The sequence below is a fragment of the Bombus pyrosoma genome, linkage group LG6 (genome assembly GCF_014825855.1).
Source record: "Bombus pyrosoma isolate SC7728 linkage group LG6, ASM1482585v1, whole genome shotgun sequence".
In the NCBI taxonomy this organism is placed as follows: domain Eukaryota; kingdom Metazoa; phylum Arthropoda; class Insecta; order Hymenoptera; family Apidae; genus Bombus; species Bombus pyrosoma.
The window spans coordinates 17477422-17495831 of record NC_057775.1 but is presented as its reverse complement, the minus strand read 5'-3'; the positions used below and the strand labels follow the sequence as shown (position 1 = coordinate 17495831).

Below are 18410 nucleotides of genomic sequence, written 5' to 3'. Positions count from 1 at the left end.
TTGCATAGCTATTCCCTAGCGAAGAAGCTGTTCGAGGAATTCATATTAAACGCAGCGAACAGCGTCACGAAGCATTTAATCAAGAACGTGTCGAGTAAGCAGCTTCCCATATAACTTCCTGTCAAACCCAACAACTCATTTACACAGATATCATATTTAACCTCGCATTTCGTCTTAGAACGACGCCGAACATCAGCGTCGCATTACAAAGACAGAAAAATGATCAATAATGAAACAGCCCTAAAACTGAAGTTATTAGATCACGTTGCTTTAACCACCGTTCGATTCGCGTAATTCAACAGCGTAATTCAACAGCTAAAATTACATTCTCTTATATTTTTATTAAGCTCTAAAATTAATTATCCAGCTCGAGAACGTTCCTTAAGTGAACATTCGTTTCGCGATTGTATCCTTCCTTTCCTTTCTCTGAAACACTTCAAACACCGCTGGCTGCCCGCTGAAGACATCGTATTTCCCGTGAAATTGAAGTTTCGCAATGTTTTTCATGATTATTGCGGAACAGAGTCAGCGGTATGCCGGCAGAATCTTTTCCGCGCTGGCAACGAGATGAAAGAAAAAAGCTGCCAGGACGAAGGAGGAGCCAGATTCTCTCTCTCTCTCTCTCTCTCTCTCTCTCTCCTCTCCTCTCCTCTCCTCGAGGATTTCCGAGAAGGGACGTTGAATGAAAGAAAAGAGGGTGAGAGAAAAAGGCAGGTCGAAGGCGATCCTGAACGAGGAAGCTTTGTCCTCGAGATGCCGGCTTCATAGTTTGCCCTCGCTCGATTTCCCCAACCTCCCTCCCCTTTTTCTCGTTTCCACTCTTTATACTTTTCGTAGGTACACTTTGTCTCGTAGGAAATACCTTAACGATACCATTCTTCGACTGTTGTTACCCACTCCACGACACGGCTATACACGTCGAATCGTTTCAGTTTCTTTCTACACGTCAACCATTCTTGTAGGCTGCCTTTGTATTGCACCAATCTTTTTATTTGACTTTTTTTTTACTGTAAATTGAGAACAGGCGTTTTAAGATGCATTACAGGAAATATACCGCTGGAAAAGTTGCAGCGTATTTAACTTTGCTGCATTCTTCGAGTTACTTTCGAATCAGTAGAATTTTCCTATTGTTAGGAAGTTTCCAAAGTTTGAAGAGAGAAGGAAATAATCATCTTTTTTCGACTTTTTCCTATAGATTTTGTTAAGCATTGTATGACTTTTTATTTGTTAAAAAGACAGCGTGATTCAGCTATAGAAATCTAACATCTGTTCAAAATGTTACGCATAAAAGCTATTAACTAATTGAGCAACAAATGTATTTATTTATAGTACAATTAGCTTTGAATTTTAATACGTTATATTTACATAGAGAAACGTGGAAAAAGATATGCTTCTATTGTTAAAATTGACGAGAACAAATTTTTCTCACACTCGACGGAAAACCAATCCTAAGAAGATTAAAATAAAAGACGAAAGATAATCGGTATAGAAACTTTATAAATTAGAAAACCAGAATTCCTAATAAGAGGCTACTTTCTTTTTGATGAGATAAAACGAATAAATGGTTTCTTTTCTGTTATATAAGTGCCGTAATAAATGTTGTATATGTGAAATGATTATAGTAATTAAAGTTTCGTCATGATCTCTATATAAATCACCTCTACATGGGTGATCAGTGATCCGTTAATAATTACTTTTTAATTGCTAAAGTAATGCAACGTAATTGGCGTTACTTCACACGATTCTATTGCAGCATCTAACTGAATTTTATACGAAGCTAATAGCAATGAGTTTTATATTCGCATAAACAAGCTGTTGGGCATCAATTCCTGTTTTACCAAGTTTCTATCTGACCATCTAATCGTTCGACTCGATCTTTAAGATATCTCAACACGTAAGGTACTAGCTTTTTATACGACTTCACCATTACACTCTTACAACATTTTTGCTTTGTTCTATTTTCCTGCAGTCATCTTGCTGCAATCGCTTTCTAGTTACCAAATCAGTACCGTACTCGCTATAATTTAATTCCTTTACTTACTTTAAAAAAAAATTATATATCTCGTTGCACTACCATATATAGAAACCTGAAATATCGTTCTGTTTCCCAGACTAGAAACCGAAACAAGATAACATTTATAGAGAAAATAATTGACGATAATGGAAACTGCACAATTTTTTGATATATTTTATTATAATTAATCGATACCTGCGATCGGCAAATATCGACGATCCTTTCCTTTTTTAAACGAAGCTAATTCTTCAGTGAAATTTTATTTCCACATCCCAGTGGTATTATTTAATTCGATTTAATATTTGCGGAAAAATAACACGGTGGAAAATATCATTTAAAATCATAAGAAAACATTCGTTCAAAATGAATACATCTTCATAGCAGCGTAGAAATTTATCCGCGAAACTAGCTGAGTAGCGAGCCAGAATCGGAGCAATTTATAACGTCCAGTGGCTAAAGCAACAGTCAGGACGACTCCGGTGGTGCAAAACACAGGGGCCGCGGTCAAAGAACGAATTAACGTTACGCCGGCAGCACTAAACGGTCGGTTGGTATCGTCGCTGGCGACAAGAAATCCGGCGTAACCCCCAAGTGGATACGGTTCTCGAGGGCAGGGACGGTGAACGGAAAAACCCGACGCCATAAAGCTTCCGGAGGCGAGCTCGCGACCACTTCTACAAATAAAGTAATTCCTGGAGAGAGCGGCGAGCTCACTTGCGCGTTCTTGCACGCCGATAAAACGTATCCGCCTCGCGAGGGTGACTCCGCCGTGTGTTTTATGGCCGGGCAAATTAAGGAAAACCCGTGGCAAAAGGATCCACCCTCGAAGCCATTACCGAGTTGTCGTGGGTGGCGGAGCGCGAACAGAAAAGGGTCGTGAATTTTCTGCCCGTGAACCACATCCAACCAGGAGCTTTCCTTCGTCAAGAGGGACAAAAACGAAAGAGCATTTTCGAGCGTGCTCGTCTTACGCACGAAACTCACCGATATACCTTCCTTCCTCTTTTTCGCGCTCTCTTCTGCTCTCTGGGGTGCACCGGCAATCCGGTGCTGGCTGGCAGAAACAGTTTCAGCTCTTTCTCGGCCCCTTTGCCGCGCAACTTCCTGCCGTGGCTCGTAAACGGACGCGGAAGAGCGCGCATAATTTCCCACTAAAACGCGAAGTGCTCGTTTGCCGCGCGAGAACACGTGCATCTTCGCGGGGATGTCGTTGAGATGTCGTGCACGCGCGTTCACCTTTTCCGCGATCATTAAGTCGAGTGCGAGGGAAATATCAGGCGAGGTAAGGCCAGGCGGTCGTTGCGAAAGTGGAAAAGCTAAATCAGAGTGGTGGAAGAGATACGCGAGCAGCGTAGACAGGGAAAGGTTGCTAGAGCGACGTTGAACAGCTTCAATAAGGATCGGTAGGCGAGTTGGTGGAATTCAATTTGCGCGGAGATTCGACCGGTCCCGGGCGCCATTGTCTTCGCGAATTACGCGACGATTACGTTTACGTAATTTATCGTGGATGACCGGTGTGGAACCGCTATCGGAATACAAAGAATCGATTGAACGTGAAGAGCAAGTGGTGGATAAGTTTAACGACCCGATCGGACGAGAAAGCAAACTTGCTGCTGCGCTCTTTGGATGTCGTTGAAAGAATACAAGAGCAATGCGAAAGAAAAAGCGAGGGGGAAGGAAAGAAAGAGAAAAATGGGAAGAACTAACGATGAAAAGGAGGACAATATCCGGGAGAATTACGAGAAGCGTACACGGTCGAGGGGGCAGCGATCTCCCGGGGGACCATTACTCGCGCAACTATCCACGATGAAATGGTAATGCAAGCGATACCGGTTTCTAATCGTCTGTAAAAGAGTCTTGCCGACTTACTTCGCCTCGCGTTCTGGTAAATCGTTTTGTGAACGAGCGGACAGAGAAAGAATCGGATGAGTGGTGGAGGCAGATATTATGTCCAACGGCGAGGAGTCGTTCGACGAGGGAATCCGGGCAACTCTGTTGAACAACCAAGAGGGTACGAGGAGGTAGAGGGAAGGAGACGCTGGTGAGACAGAGAGGCGAGGGGTGGGACGAAACGATAACGGCCCTGCTGGAAACAATTCGCTGGGGGCAATGTTCCGGAAAGGAGGGAAGAAGTTTCAGTTGCCGCGACAGAAATAGTGGCCCATTACGGTTCCTTGCCTCCGATGCTTCCCATTTCAAAAGGGTGTCGACGAGATTCCCCGTCGTTCTAATATTGGAGAGGGGAAAAAGACGCATCGCGGATCGAGACAGTGATTTCAGATGTCGCGGTTGTTTCGCGACCGCAGTTTCCTCCAGAGAATTGAGTCGTATCGAATGAAAGAATGCTATCGCGACGATACTAGCAACAGGGATGTACGTACACGGATGAACGTGTATAACCGAACTTCCTCCTACGGCGACAACATTGTTTCCCGTGTATGATCGTGTTACGCTGAAATGATTTTCTGGATTTTTATTCTCTCGCGGGATATGCGTTCTCCTCTTCCTTTTTCAAAAGAGTAAGATACAGAACGCTCTCCTTCGAAACACAGGTAAACTTTCGTTTAACATTTTTCAATATTTTGTTGTAAAATTTTGAAGATCGAAATTGAGAAATGAAAACTATGATTTTGCAATGCGTTCTTCAAGACGAAGTTATCATCAAATTAAATATATGCTTTAATAATATTCTTTAGTTCATGGTTCCGACAAAATTATTTGACTTCTCTGTCTCAAACGTATGATCTATTACCTTTATAGTTATTTAGCAATTTATAGTTTCGAAAGAATTGTTCAATTTTTGTACCAACGTAAATATGAAGCTCGCAGTCATCCATCGATGGAACATAAGAATTTATCTGCTATTTGCTCCAATATTACGCTCTCAAATACCGCTCTTTTCCAACAAGAACTAAAGAGTACATCTGAAAAATAAGCAGAAACGAATCGAATCGAACAGCAAACAAAATTCCCTTCGTTCCTCTCCATTTGCTCGGCCAGAAAACCTGCAATCCAAAAGACCATCCTCCATTGTCACGGCTGACAGGCAAACTAACTCGAGCCATTAAGCCTGCACCGTTTCCGGTCGACTTCCATCGGCCGAGCAAGTACCAGGAGGAAAAAAGAAAAAAGAACCTCCATCGAGCTTCGAACGAGCCCGGAAATTAAACGAAGACGTCGTTACGGTACATATTCGCAACGATGATGGCTCGCAATTTTCAAATGGTAACCGGGAGAAATCGAAGGTTTGTTCCAGTGAAGGAATCATGGCAGGAGCGAGGAAGAACGTCATGGGGTGGCGGACTCTCGGTAGCTGAGATCGGACGGTATTTCATTACGGCGCGGCGGGCCGACAACGCTCGGAAAACGCGAAACAACTTGGAACAACTGGCCGGAGGTTATACTCGGCCCGCGGTAACATAGTTAGGCGAGAGTGTAGCTGGAGATATTGCGCGAGCATGGCAACTACTCGGCTGTGAGTGGAGTGAGTGGAACGCCGGGAAGAAATAGAGTGAAGAAGGGAGGATGGAAGGACGGAAAGAGAGAAACGCGGCAAGTGGAAAGAGGAAACGGACGGAAGTGGAGAAGGACGGGAGAAAGGGCAAGAGAAAGAGGGCAAGAAGGGCTTTGGAGGGCGCGAGAAGAGGATGAGAGGAACAGGCTGAGGGGCGCGAAGGTTTAGAAGAGCCACCTAGAGGTGGATGGAACGAAAGAGGGGAAGAGTCGGAAGTACTCTCGTGTCAAGAGGAGATTCTGAGTGCTCTTCTGAGAGACGACCATGCACAGCGCGCGAGCAAGAGAGCTGACGACGACGACGACGAAGAGAAGAGAGGCGTTGCGCGGAGAGAGGACGCGAGTGGAAGAGAAATAGAAAGACGAGGTTCGACGAAACGCGAGGGATGGGGACCACGGAACCAGACCAGCCTGTACATAAACGTACACGTATGTACTTGTCTGTATGTGAGTGTTTGGCAGAATGTGTGCGTGATAGGAGAGTCACTTGAAGCTCTCGCGACTTTGTCAGCGCTACATGGAGCCTAAGTGCGAACGTTCTTGCACTCGTGTGCCGTCCCAAGGAGAGGGACGAGGACGCGCCGGTGCACAAGTGGATCTTCGAGGTCAAGATCGAGGGTTCTGCGAGTTTCAGGCTTAAGCACGATCGTTTGCGTCACCGTTGTATTGCGGTCCGCTTGAAATATCCCTGTGTCACACGCTATGTGCGCTCTCTCTCTCTCACTCTCTCACTCTCTCTCTCTCTCTCTCTCTCTCTCTCTCTTCTACGTTTGCATTGCCACCGTACTCTCTATTATGCTTCCTGGCTACCTTGCATCGCGTTACTATCAATTTTGTTGATAGTTAGGGCTTTCAACGGAACGAACTTTGATTTTTTCTTCCTGGTATTTATATTATTGGGTGCTTTTTATATTCGTATAAATGTTTTAAAAATCTTACACTTGGAATTTGATATATTTATTGCTTCAAATAAATTTGATTTAGGCGAATGTTCGATATGTAAACGTTTCGAAAGATCATGATTTAATTCTAGAAATATTTACAAATATCTAGCGTTTGTCACAAGATTCGTTTTTGATAGAGTTTTACTACAGTAGATGAGATAATTTGTTAACTCTGGAGGCTATAAATTGTAGGTATAAAACACCATCCTCTTGCAAAATTATAGTCGTTTAATATATACGTATGTACGTTAAATAATATGCGTCATTGCTTACAGATTCAAGCAGATTTCGTATAAATGTACAATCTGAGGCAGCAAATCAGCACATCGATGAATGATTGACAAAAGAGGTTATCGACCGAGCATGGGGCCATTCAACAATCACGAAAAAAGTTCCAACATTGAATATTGAAAGATTCAAACGCTTGAAAGAGTTTTATATTTGTAAATTTTTCAACCGCAGTGAATTTTCAATATTTGACAACTCCATTCCATCGATTGTTTCCTATTAAATGTTCATGCCCACCGATTAGTTAATAATAGAACAAACATAACAAAATTACGCTTATCTTCTTAATCCTACTGCAACTGTCAAATTTTTATATACATAAACAAAAAGTCTTCGAAAATAGGAACAGACATAAGACTTAACTTTTAGTTTACTTGTATGAACGTAAAATGTAACTAAATATATTTATATAATATGCATTATAGATGCATAGAAATCTGTGTTTCTTTCATTAACAACTGATAAATGATACGGACTAACCGTCATTCATTTATCTGGCCAGAGGTTCGGTTCCATAAGAACGTTGTTGTGCCACCTGTTCAGACACAGCGGTAGAAGATTCTCGACGAGAAGATATTGCGACACAAAGCTGCGTTAGGTCAGCGAAAGGATTCGATTTACTAAAGTCGCTGACCTTGTGTTTCAACGTGTTTTCACGTAGATCAGCATCTCGCCCGCGAGTATTTTGCGTATCGAACTCAAACCGGCAGCCGGATTCGAAGAATTATTGCACATTCGATCGCGTTTCCTGCAACCTTGCCTCTTGTTTTTCTACCTGGTCTTATCTTTGCTCACCGTCGTATGGGAAGCGAGCGTTTGCAACCGGATCCTCATGAGACGATCCAGAATGTCATTCTGCATTCCGCTCGATTCCTCGCGAGCAAACGGAACCGCCTGCTTTGCAACTCGGTTACGGCGAAGTCAAACGACGAAATCGCGAGATAAGCGTTTCGATAGATCCGTTTCCTTTTCGCGTATCTTAACATTATGATGATATAGTAGCCTCGCACGAGTGTCAAATGTTAGCGTATAATTACTAGACCACAGATATTTATGCAAATTTATATTTTTCTGAACGTAATTAAAAAAATGGAAGTTACGAGATTTGTTTCACCAACTCCGGTATATTATATGTATATTGTCTTTGGACCTGACAAGCTATCTGTCTTCCGTTTATGTCATATTAAATTTCTCCTATCTAATCGCAAGCTGATATTAAACTCAGGAAAGCAAGAAAAATGTACTTGTCATGACTATTTTCTGTGATCTTCGTATACGTAGAAAAAAACTGTATTTAATAAAAAAAAATCTACAATTTTTCTGCCGGTAAATTGTCTTCATTTCAACAGAAATGTAACCGGCTAAAACAGAGACTTGTGAAATATTTTACTGATATCGTTGTTCGCTTCCTGGTAACGTTCATGCAGCATGGAAAAATGATCGAACTGGGTACGAACTGATGAGAAAAATTAAGTAACGACTGATTACTTCTGTCAAGAAGTTGATTGTTCTTTGTACCGTTGCGAAACGGTTTTATGGGATCGGTCATGCAACGAGAACAGTTTGTAGTTTCGTTTTGGAGTAACAGAGAGAAAGGGACTGAATAGAGTAATAAAGTCTATCTGTGTTCAATCTCTGGCAAATAATTGCTCTTTTAGACAGGTTGCGTTATTAATGGATTTAGTTTTGAATCGTTATGTAATTCTTTGTCACGTCGCGGTACGATAAATAGAAGTTAAATTTGTCGTAATTGGGTATGTTATTATGCGTTACCAGTCGTACAATGGTCTCCGATTAATTTTTTCTCCCTTTGAAACTTGATTATGTCTTTACGTGCAATGAAACGCCAAAAAAAGGCAATTGCAATTTCATGGGCCTTAATGAGGTACACGCTTAATTAAGGATACATCTATCACTTGTGAATCACGATGGTGAAATAACAAAAAGCTTGATCTTGCGACGTTCAACTTGTGTTCCTCTATTATTTTCTGCTTCAAACGGAATATAAATTAGCAATTATCCTAATTACACGCTTGAGGCACGCGTTTTACGGTTTATCAGAATTCCTAGCTAAACTATCACTGTTATTACTAACTGTTTACCTAACTTGATGATATTGGAGGGAACTAAGAAAAACAAGAAATTAATTGTTTTTATTAGAAAGTTGATTGCATTTAACGTATATGAAACGTATCGCCTGTATTATTCTGCAATTAACACGTTTCTCGATAACATCACTCAATTGCGAACGCTTATTCCAGCGAAAGGTTACTAAAGTCCCTTTTAATTTACCGAAACGTTATAGCTTCATTTTATTACATTAAAAGATATTTATTTAAATTAAAATATAAAGATATTTATTTCCGAACAATTATTTTTCAACGAGCTTTACACCATTTGACATTTTAATTTTTAACTCGTTCTAATAGAACTAAATTTAATTATGAAAGAAATTAATCATTCAATCTGCTATCAATACACATTTCCAGGAATACAGCCTGTAAATTATCCTAACATTCTCATCGATATTTAAGACCTGGCACATAAATTCCACGTAAACGATACACAAACGTCGAAAGGGTGAAAGGTATGAATTACCTCCATTGTGCTTCAGGTCGTCGGGTTGACCTCGATGAAGGTCTGGTTTGGTCAACATCGAGAGAGGATGAGCAGCTGTCCCTCCAGCAGTTGCTGCCGCACCCGGTGGAATACCTAATCCGAGAAGAGCAGCGGAGGCTGACGTAGGAACAGGAAGTCCTGCTCCAGGACCAAGTCCAGGAAGTCCAGGTATACCTGGATGTGGACCCATCGCTGCACCTGGTGGTAGCTGCTGGGCATGCACCTGCTGAAGAATCCTTGGCAAGTCTGGCCTTTGTTGCTGTAATGGAGGAGGAAAAATGACTTTTATCACCTTGAAGATTAATCATCGGTCGTGATATTTCTAGTCAATGGACTTGGATGAACAGTTATTGTTTCCCGCTAAGTTTAAGATCGATTTTTATCAAAGTGATAAATTAACAAGTTAATTGTAAAAGTATTTGCAAATCTTATCAGGTTCTATATTTTATTTTTATATAAAAGTAATATTAGATGGTACGAAACTTAAGATACGTAAATGTTATAATAAATACCGATAGCTACTTTTTGTAGCTATTGTAGGAACGATTGGATGAAATTCTAGAGTTGTTATCATTTTTATGGACATCTGCTATCGTTATATCATAATCGTGTAATGGATGATACAAAAAAGCTAAGCTTGTTGCAGCATTTACTTTTTGATATCCTTAAAGTGATCTGAATCTTGCTTAACGAGTTTAGTTCTAGGAAAGTAACAATTTTCAGCATAATTCGATAGAAAGTAGAAAAGATTAGATAAAATATTACGGTATAATGTGTAGATAGAAGTATCGATAAAAGTAAACAATTCCTAATGTTTCACTATTAAAATGTTACAAAAAATATCTGAAGCCGTATAAAGGTATAGACATCGTATCGACCCTTCTTTTAATTGCGCAATTTTCAATTCGTTGTAAAAGGTATCTAGAAATTCAGTATAGAAAGCAAGTTGTAATATCAATTTGTAAAGAATTTACGACGAGTAGTAAAGGTAAGATTTTATGATCAGCACACCGATTACCGGTAATTGACAAGCGCGCCGAGATTTCCAGATAACATCCAATCACCGATCCAGAAATCTAATCTGTGCAACCGATAAACACGTCGTTTAGATAAGTGGCAAGATTAGATTGTACAGCCCGATGACATCACTGAACAATGATGAAACACGCCTCCATTAATTATTTTTACCTCTATTAATCACCAAGCCAACACACTGCTCGTAGTTCGCTCGATATCGAACAAATAAATAGAGACCAAAAAAAAAAAGAAAAAAAAAAACGCCATCCGTACAATCCGAAGGGTTAGAGATAGTACAATTTTTTCCACCATATTTCCGTCCACCGTGCGAGCGAATCGATGTAAACGTTTTCAGCCTTCGACCGTGTATGCGTATGCCAAGGGAAAACGAATAAAGAAGGAGAAGAAGCAAGAAAAAAACGCGTAGTCATCGATCGTAATTTAATTCTCTTCGCTTATTCCGTGCAGGAGCTCCCCTGTTCGGCATTCGTTACGCGGGACACAACTTTCCACCGGGCAGAGCATACAAATCACGGGGGCAAACTTCCACGGGGTCGCGTTTAAATAACCCTCGGTTCCTCTGCCTCCCGTCGCGGCAGTCGTGGTAAATCCGAAAGTACGAAACAAGTGGCGGGACTTATGTAGCCTTCCCAACGAGCAGGACGAGGAACGAAAAGCTAGAGAAGGAAAGAGAGAGAGAGAGAGAGAGGTAAAAGGAACGAGAAAAGTTTCGACGAAACCATAAACGTACTCCCTCGCGCCTGCTAGTTTCCTCGTTAGTTGGCTATGTCGGTCGAGTTTCAGCTGCCAGACAAATTGTAGAGTCGCGCCACGGCAGCGGAGCGTTTTAACGCTTGGCAGATCGCGTTGCTGGAATAAAGACGACTACCAAGAGCGGTGAAAAGAGAGAGAGAAAGAGAGAGAGGAAGACGTCAAAGAAGCGGAAGAAGGTGGAAACGAAGAAGAGACGCAAAGGATAGAAAAGGAGAGGGAGGAAGGAAGGAGTTTCTCGGCGGTGGAGAGGACGATAAGGGGTAGCAGCGGAAAGTGCACCACCCTCTGCAAACTATGGTACACTCGTTAAGGACGGGCCGAATATTCCTGGAGAGCAGTTTGCCGAGATAATTAAATGGTTTAACGATATAATAACCTCGCGTCGAGCGACTGTCTGAGCCACCCACAAAACACACAAACAGAGAGAATGAAATGGGAATGAAACGCTGGTAGAGAGAGGGAGAGAAAGGTTCGGCCGAGGGAGAAGAAGACGTCGGAGCAAACGATTTCCCGAGGATTCAAGGGAGGGTTTTCTGTAGAACCCCTAAGAAACGTCCCGAGCTTCCCATCACCGGTAACGATAATAATCCTGACCTCAGGCTGTCGTGCCAGTATTCGCGGCATCGCAGGCGTTCTGGCCCATTCACGTTGAGAAGATCATTTCCGTATTTGTGGCGGGATTCCGCTAATGATTACGACGAACTTTACTCCGACCAGCTGAATGTATCTCGTCCCATCCCCCTTTGTGGCCGATGGCTCGTTTGTAACTTCCTAGCGGGTCGAGTGAATGTACGGAGTGTGAGGGATGTTTGGAATTTTGAATATGTATTTTAGGTATCGGCAGAGGAGACGCAGTTTGGTTTTGCGGGTGCTGGATATTTTAGATATTACGAGGATCACGTGTTTAATTAGTTAGAGTCGTTATTCGGTAAAGGATAATGCTTGTAAACGTTGATAGAATATCGATTTTTGCCAGCTTTTTATTCGAAGTCTATGGATGAAAAATATGATAAATCAAATTTCCGAGAGAGTCTCGTTACATTATTAATCAATTTAAAGTTATCTTCTCGTTTAATCTTGCAATTAAATGTTGTATGTTTCCGATATCGACTCCGAACACTGTTTAAGAAAAAAACATTATAGATTCGTCATCTATTTTCAGGAAGTTCATATCTTTGAATTCATCCTTACTTTGTTCAACTAGTTCGTATTAAAATACTTCTTTTTAGCCAGCAAGTGATATAATGGTCAGAAAATAAAAAAAGAAAAAAAAAATAGATTCATCGTATTTTTCTACATTATTTACTTTCTACAATTACCGGTAGAAAGATCTTTATAATCGAAAAATCACTTTTTACACTACTCGCAAATACAAGACTCGTTGCAAAAAGAGCAAATATATTCTATAAATAATACAGGTATCCCCCGTCTTCGAAACTTTAATCAACTGTTATCCTTTTACGGCGTAAGAGAAAAAGCACATTCTAGTAAAAGAAAAAGAAACAAGGAGAGAGAAGAAATTCTACTCGCGAGGAGTTAAACGAAAAATTATTGACCATTTACCACTACTTTCACCCCGCAGGCAATTTACCTCTGGGGAAGAGTTAAGCCGGCAAAGCGGGAGTTATTTCAATCTGAAATTTTTACGCTCCGAACGCGGAGGGTCTTCTTTTGTGAGTGGCGGCAAAGAGGAAGTCATTACGAACCCCTTCATCTTCGCGCGAGCCTTCTTACGCCACCTGTATCCACCGGCGGCGTCGCAGGCTTGTTCTCAGCAGTTTTCACCGGTGTCGCCGCGATGCTTGCTGACTCAACCAGCCGTGAAGATAGTGCCGCTAAAAGATCCGACGAGATCGTCTTAACCTTCTTCTATATCACACATCGTTGACGCCTGAAAAGCATCTTCGGCCGTTCCTATGCTACGATATTATGAACGTCAGCAACATTGTCCGTGCCTCGTAACTTTATAAACAGACGATTTTCTTACGGTGCTAATCGATTCTAAAGCGGCCTTTGCGCAGTTACGCAGGTATCGGTGATGTTTTATTTTACAACGACGATCGAAGATAATGTGTATCGTAATTGATAATTGGAAATAGTCTCGTGATCGGTAATTGGCGTGGAGAGTTGAGACGCGTGATAAGTCGATAACGATGGTTTTCAGGTGCAAATACGTTGTCGAGATAGTGGACGAGAGCGTGGATAGATCAACAGCTGGTTACATTTTGCTTCTGATAAGAGGTACAGAGGATTGTAAGAAGGCAGACAGGGATCTTACTTGGTGGAACTATGACAATTGTAAAAGTAAGTATTGATAAATGACGATTACATTTTGTTTCCGATGTATGTAGCGTAATTTGTTCTAAGACGAATATTATATTAGAAAATTGAAACAAAGAATCATCCGTATCGACTAGGTTATCGATTGGGTTATTTTAACGTCACTTTTTAATTATTATTTCTAACGAGAACAAATTAAAAATTTTTTTACAAAAAAGATGATATTTTTACGTTTAAATATTAAATATCGCGACGCTTAAGTACCCATTTAAAAAAAAAACACCCCAATCTTTGCAACAGATTAATTCTCGCAAAAACCAATCTTTCTTATACTCCAGAGAATACGGTTCACAACAAGAAATTTCACGACTCTTTTCACGATTGTCGGCACTAGACGGTGTACGCACGCGAGCGAATTCCGCGAGGCGTTGCTGCGTTTTTCCTTCGATGGCGTAACAACCTGCAGGATTGGAGACAGCGTCGTGGGACGAGAAACAAGCCGATGCAAAAAAACGACGCAAGAAAAAACAAGGACAACTACTTTGAGAAGAATCGGTAGCAACAAGAACGACCGAGAAAGACACGAAGTAAAGACAAGAAAGATAGGGAGGCAAGAAGGGGGAAGCGATTTAAAGCGCGCGGAATCCAGGGATTCTGCTAAGGATTTGCCGCACGTAGCCCGACAACGCCGCGGATCCGTGCAAGTTTCTATGGTCGGAGAGTTGAGAGAGTCGAGGTAGCGAGAAGAGAGGATCGACGAGAGAAAATCGAGGGGTTGGCCGAGGGATGGAGGGAGGTTTCGAAGGCAGTTGGGTAGCAGGAATGCTGATTAGTCGGTGCTCGTGCGCCGTAACACTATAACCTATCCGGCCTGGAAACCGGGCAGGAAGACTCTGGATAAGATTCGAGGGGCGAAGGGAACGAAGGTGGAGTGTACAGAGAAGAGAGAGAGAGAAAGAGAAAGGGAGAGAGAACGAAAGAGAAGCAGGGGTTGCAGGGTTCGAGGAATGGGGTTGCAGATCAGAGTGGCGGGGTGGATGAGCGCGCGCGATCCAAGGCGAGTAGAACCGAGAGACTCAGGATGAGAGAGAGTAAGGGGAGAGAACGCCGGCAGAGAAGCCGGCGGCTTAATAGGGAGGAAATTGAGTGCTCGAGCAATATTGAGGAGGATTCGGGATTCGGGATTCGCCAGGATCGTATCCATCCGTCCGCTTTCGGATTCCTCGGGCGTGCATCGGCTTCCTCCTACCACCGACCAGGGATTCTCATTCGCCGCGAATGCGTTTCACGCCGGACTGAACGCGAATCAGACCCGACCCGTGTATTCACCGGCCATTCTACACGCCGATACGCCCGCGAACGAGTTCGCGTAAATTTTCCTCCAAGGGGATTTGCGGCCGAACCAGCTCTTCCACCCTCACCCCATCGCGGTGGATTGAACTTTTCCTCGAGGTCCGTCCACCTCGATGATCGCGCGCACCGTTGGGGCTTCTTCCCTGTTTGGCTTTGGAAGAAATTAATTGCGTTCTCTGGTCGATTGCTGTGACCTTTTGCGGTGTTCACAACAACGATGAGATACGCTGTAAATAAATATATTATCTGGTAGATCTTTCTTACTGACTGCTTAATATGAGCAAACTACGGATGTTTATGCAAATTCAGATTTTTATCGATCGACTAAAGAAACGAAAGTTGAATAGAAATTTGTCGCATTCTCTAAATATTCAGACAACTGAATAATTCGTGTATTTATGTACAATATGTGCAATCTGTACATTTTTGCACATTTAAATCTTCCATCGAGAGTAGAAGTAGATTGATTCGTAGATTCGAAACAATTTGTTGTTTCAAATGAATGCAAAGCAGAAACATTCGGTGCAACAATTCATTTTATTATGTTACCTGGATTTGATTTGAAAAGAACGAATCCCTTTGACTTTGTGTAATTAATGCAGCTTATCGGAATAAATAAATGCTGTAAGTTCTGCATATTTGCAAAAAAAGTCTGCCTTTATATTCTCGATGTCTCGCGTATCGTAGATTCCATTGAAAAATTTAAACGCATAAAATTAGTCCGCTAAATATACGACCTGTATTATAGAGATATTTCAGTCGCATATTATGGAGAACGTAATTGCTTTTATATTGATCTGCTAATGCTCGTGGTCGTAAATATTGAAAATTGAATATTAAAATTAGAAACGCTTTGTACGCCAACACGCGAAATACGATATACAGACAAATAGATAGAGTGTCAAATGTTTCATAAAATAAGTACTCTGATGACCGAAATATGAATCAAACGTTATTCGATATTCATGAAGGTTTGCTAAAACTGAAAGCCCATAAAGCGTCGAGCAACTCGTATCTCATATAACAACGTAAAATCTTGCTGGCTATAAACTAGAGTTTGACACCGACAACGAATAACAACGATACGACAATCGTTCACTAATAAAACGCGTAATTGCGACGAATAACTTTATTCGTTTCGTTCGCAACAAATTTCCCCGATTCGTAACGAATTTCACAGTGCGATCGTTTTGCACCCGGTGTCCCTTCCTATCGCTTCGCAATCGTTTTCAATTTAGAAATTTATCTATCCGTCGTTTCGATAACTCGGCGCAATGAAAATAACAACCGATCCTGCTATAAAAAAGAAAAAAAAAAATGACAGAAAGGAAAAAGGAGACAAAAAATGAGGAACAAAAAAAAATTTTTCCCCGTGTTCGCAAATCATTTTCGGAGGCCAGATCGATTCGAGAGGAGCGGTTTTTTTTTTTTAACAGAAATTGATTTTCCATTAGAGAAACAATGAAATCCCTTCAATTTCGATCGCTGGCGAGAAACTTCGATTGTTCGCCAGCGTGTTTGTTTTTCGTGTCATCGGCCACGTTTAATAATTAATTTGCGGATTCGACGTTGCCATTGGAAGCGTCGTTGGATAGATTTGGCGGTAAATACAAATATCACGTCACACGATGTATAAATGTACACGCACGATACTGTTTAATCGCAGCGAATTGGGAAACAGGGAAATGATGAGCATACCGTACAGCTACACTTGTATTTTCATATGTTGCGGTGTATTTCTCTTTCATCCACAATTATAATGTACGATAATAAGCTAAATATAACCGAGCCTAATTTATGGTTTGTATTAATCGCTTGCTATTATCGCTTCATTTTGTTACATATTCATAAACGTCTAATTCGGTTAGAATTTGTATCAGAACTAGTATCACATAAAAGCGATCTGTGCGATCATTTAAATATCGTTGAATAAATTAAAAATTGAAACGTTGTATAAAATACCCGAGTAGCGATAATTTCTTTCTGATTTTGCACGATAATTTAATACATAATAGAAGAACAATAGCTAATTTAATAAATAACATCAACACGTTATAAATCCTCCTTTTTTTTTACGTTTTTTAAATTCATATAAATTTATACAATTTACCTGTAAACTTTCGTACGACTTGTTACCGGACCATGTGAATTTATAATGACATTTTATTAATATCGATAACTCGTAGCTTGTGATTTGAGATTTTACTAGCACATAGTGTCATGTCAATGTGTGACAAGCACGTTCAATGAAATGAAATATTTATTCGTTTCATAAGAAATATACTAACATATAGATTCTATGAGAACTTATAAAACAACTGTACAAATATGTAAATCCTACTAAATTAAAAAAATAATAATTTTCTTCTCACGACAGCAAAACAAGTTATCAATTTGGATATCAATTCTGAGCAATAACACTTGGCTCGCTACATTCAGCCATTCGGAATTCCATGTTGCCCGAAATTTTCATGTGACCGAGTAAACTTACGAACGTATACATCGTGTACGCGTGTAACCGTGTGTCGTGATACACACGGCCGTGTATCACGAGCGGGTAATTTATCTTCCATTGGCGTGCACTCACCCCGATAATGGCGTTGAGTTCGGTCATGGTCACTTGTTTGGCTCTGTCAACAGCAGTAGCGACTTGTTGTTGGTGTTCCTGGGAGAGAAACGGCAGGATCTGAGCAATTATGGCGTTTAACCTCTTCGCTATCTCTGTCTGAAAATAGAAAGGAGAAACGATCCTTATTAAAGGGTAAATCGTTTTACGGTTGATCGACGAACCATGTTCGCCGTAATTGAGCTCGGATAACGATTGTCCTTTTCCCTCGCTCTCTATGATTCACCCACGCTCACCTCTCTTTGCCTTTCTCCTCGCGCGGTTATTCCAACGGTATCAATCATCGAGCGTGACACCAGTCGTATCGAACGCGTGTACATTACTTAATTCGAGTTTTATTGAGTCCACTCGCTTTCTCGATTGATCGTTTAGCTCGACCGAATCGTCGACCTGTGATTTATATCGTGGTTCTCGCGTCAATCTCGCGATATGCGTATGGGTAATTGACTGCTATTATCTCGAATTCGCGTGATAGCTTGTATTCGGCGAGAATTTATAGACCGGGGCATTAAATAGGCTGTTAAAAACCTTTATGTAACTTTTGTTTGTTAATAGATTTAATGGTAAGTTAGATTCAACGTATGCGGATTTTAGTAAAATTGTTTCTTTACTTTTTCATTTTAAAATTCCCTACACTTTCCTACATTCTCTCTAATCTACTATTTTCGCTTGATTGCCAAGCTGACGTATTGTTCCATTCCCTGCATAATTTTCAAGATATTCTGACAATATTATAATATTGAACTATTAATATTACGGTATTAAAATGTTGCTTGTAATTTGAAAGAAAAAGTTTGTAATTTGGACGTAGCATTAAAGAGGACATGTTTGAAAATTACGTAAAAATCACATAATACAAAAAAAAAAAGAATACATTGTACAAACTGTTCTTATTATCAATTAATACGTAATTCACCTTCCAAGATATACTGACACTGATACAATTAAATACACCGGGCGTATCGGAACGAATTAACAATGA

At 40.9% G+C, this 18410-nt stretch overlaps 1 protein-coding gene across 4 annotated transcripts in view; it reads right to left on the bottom strand.

Annotated features, from left to right (window-relative positions):
- The window catches only part of LOC122568092 (protein groucho-like), a 154870-nt gene that overhangs the window by 32274 nt on the left and 104186 nt on the right, over positions 1-18410 (bottom strand). For all 4 annotated transcript variants that reach the window (XR_006316965.1, XM_043727447.1, XM_043727449.1 and 1 more), the window contains 2 exons: positions 17390-17527; positions 9358-9637 (listed from right to left, as the gene is read on the bottom strand). Coding sequence is in view for 3 of the 4 variants with exons in the window: in XM_043727447.1 (XP_043583382.1) it covers positions 9358-9637; positions 17390-17527 (418 nt within the window). In the remaining variant the exon portion in view is untranslated. The remainder of the gene's footprint in view (positions 1-9357; positions 9638-17389; positions 17528-18410) is intronic.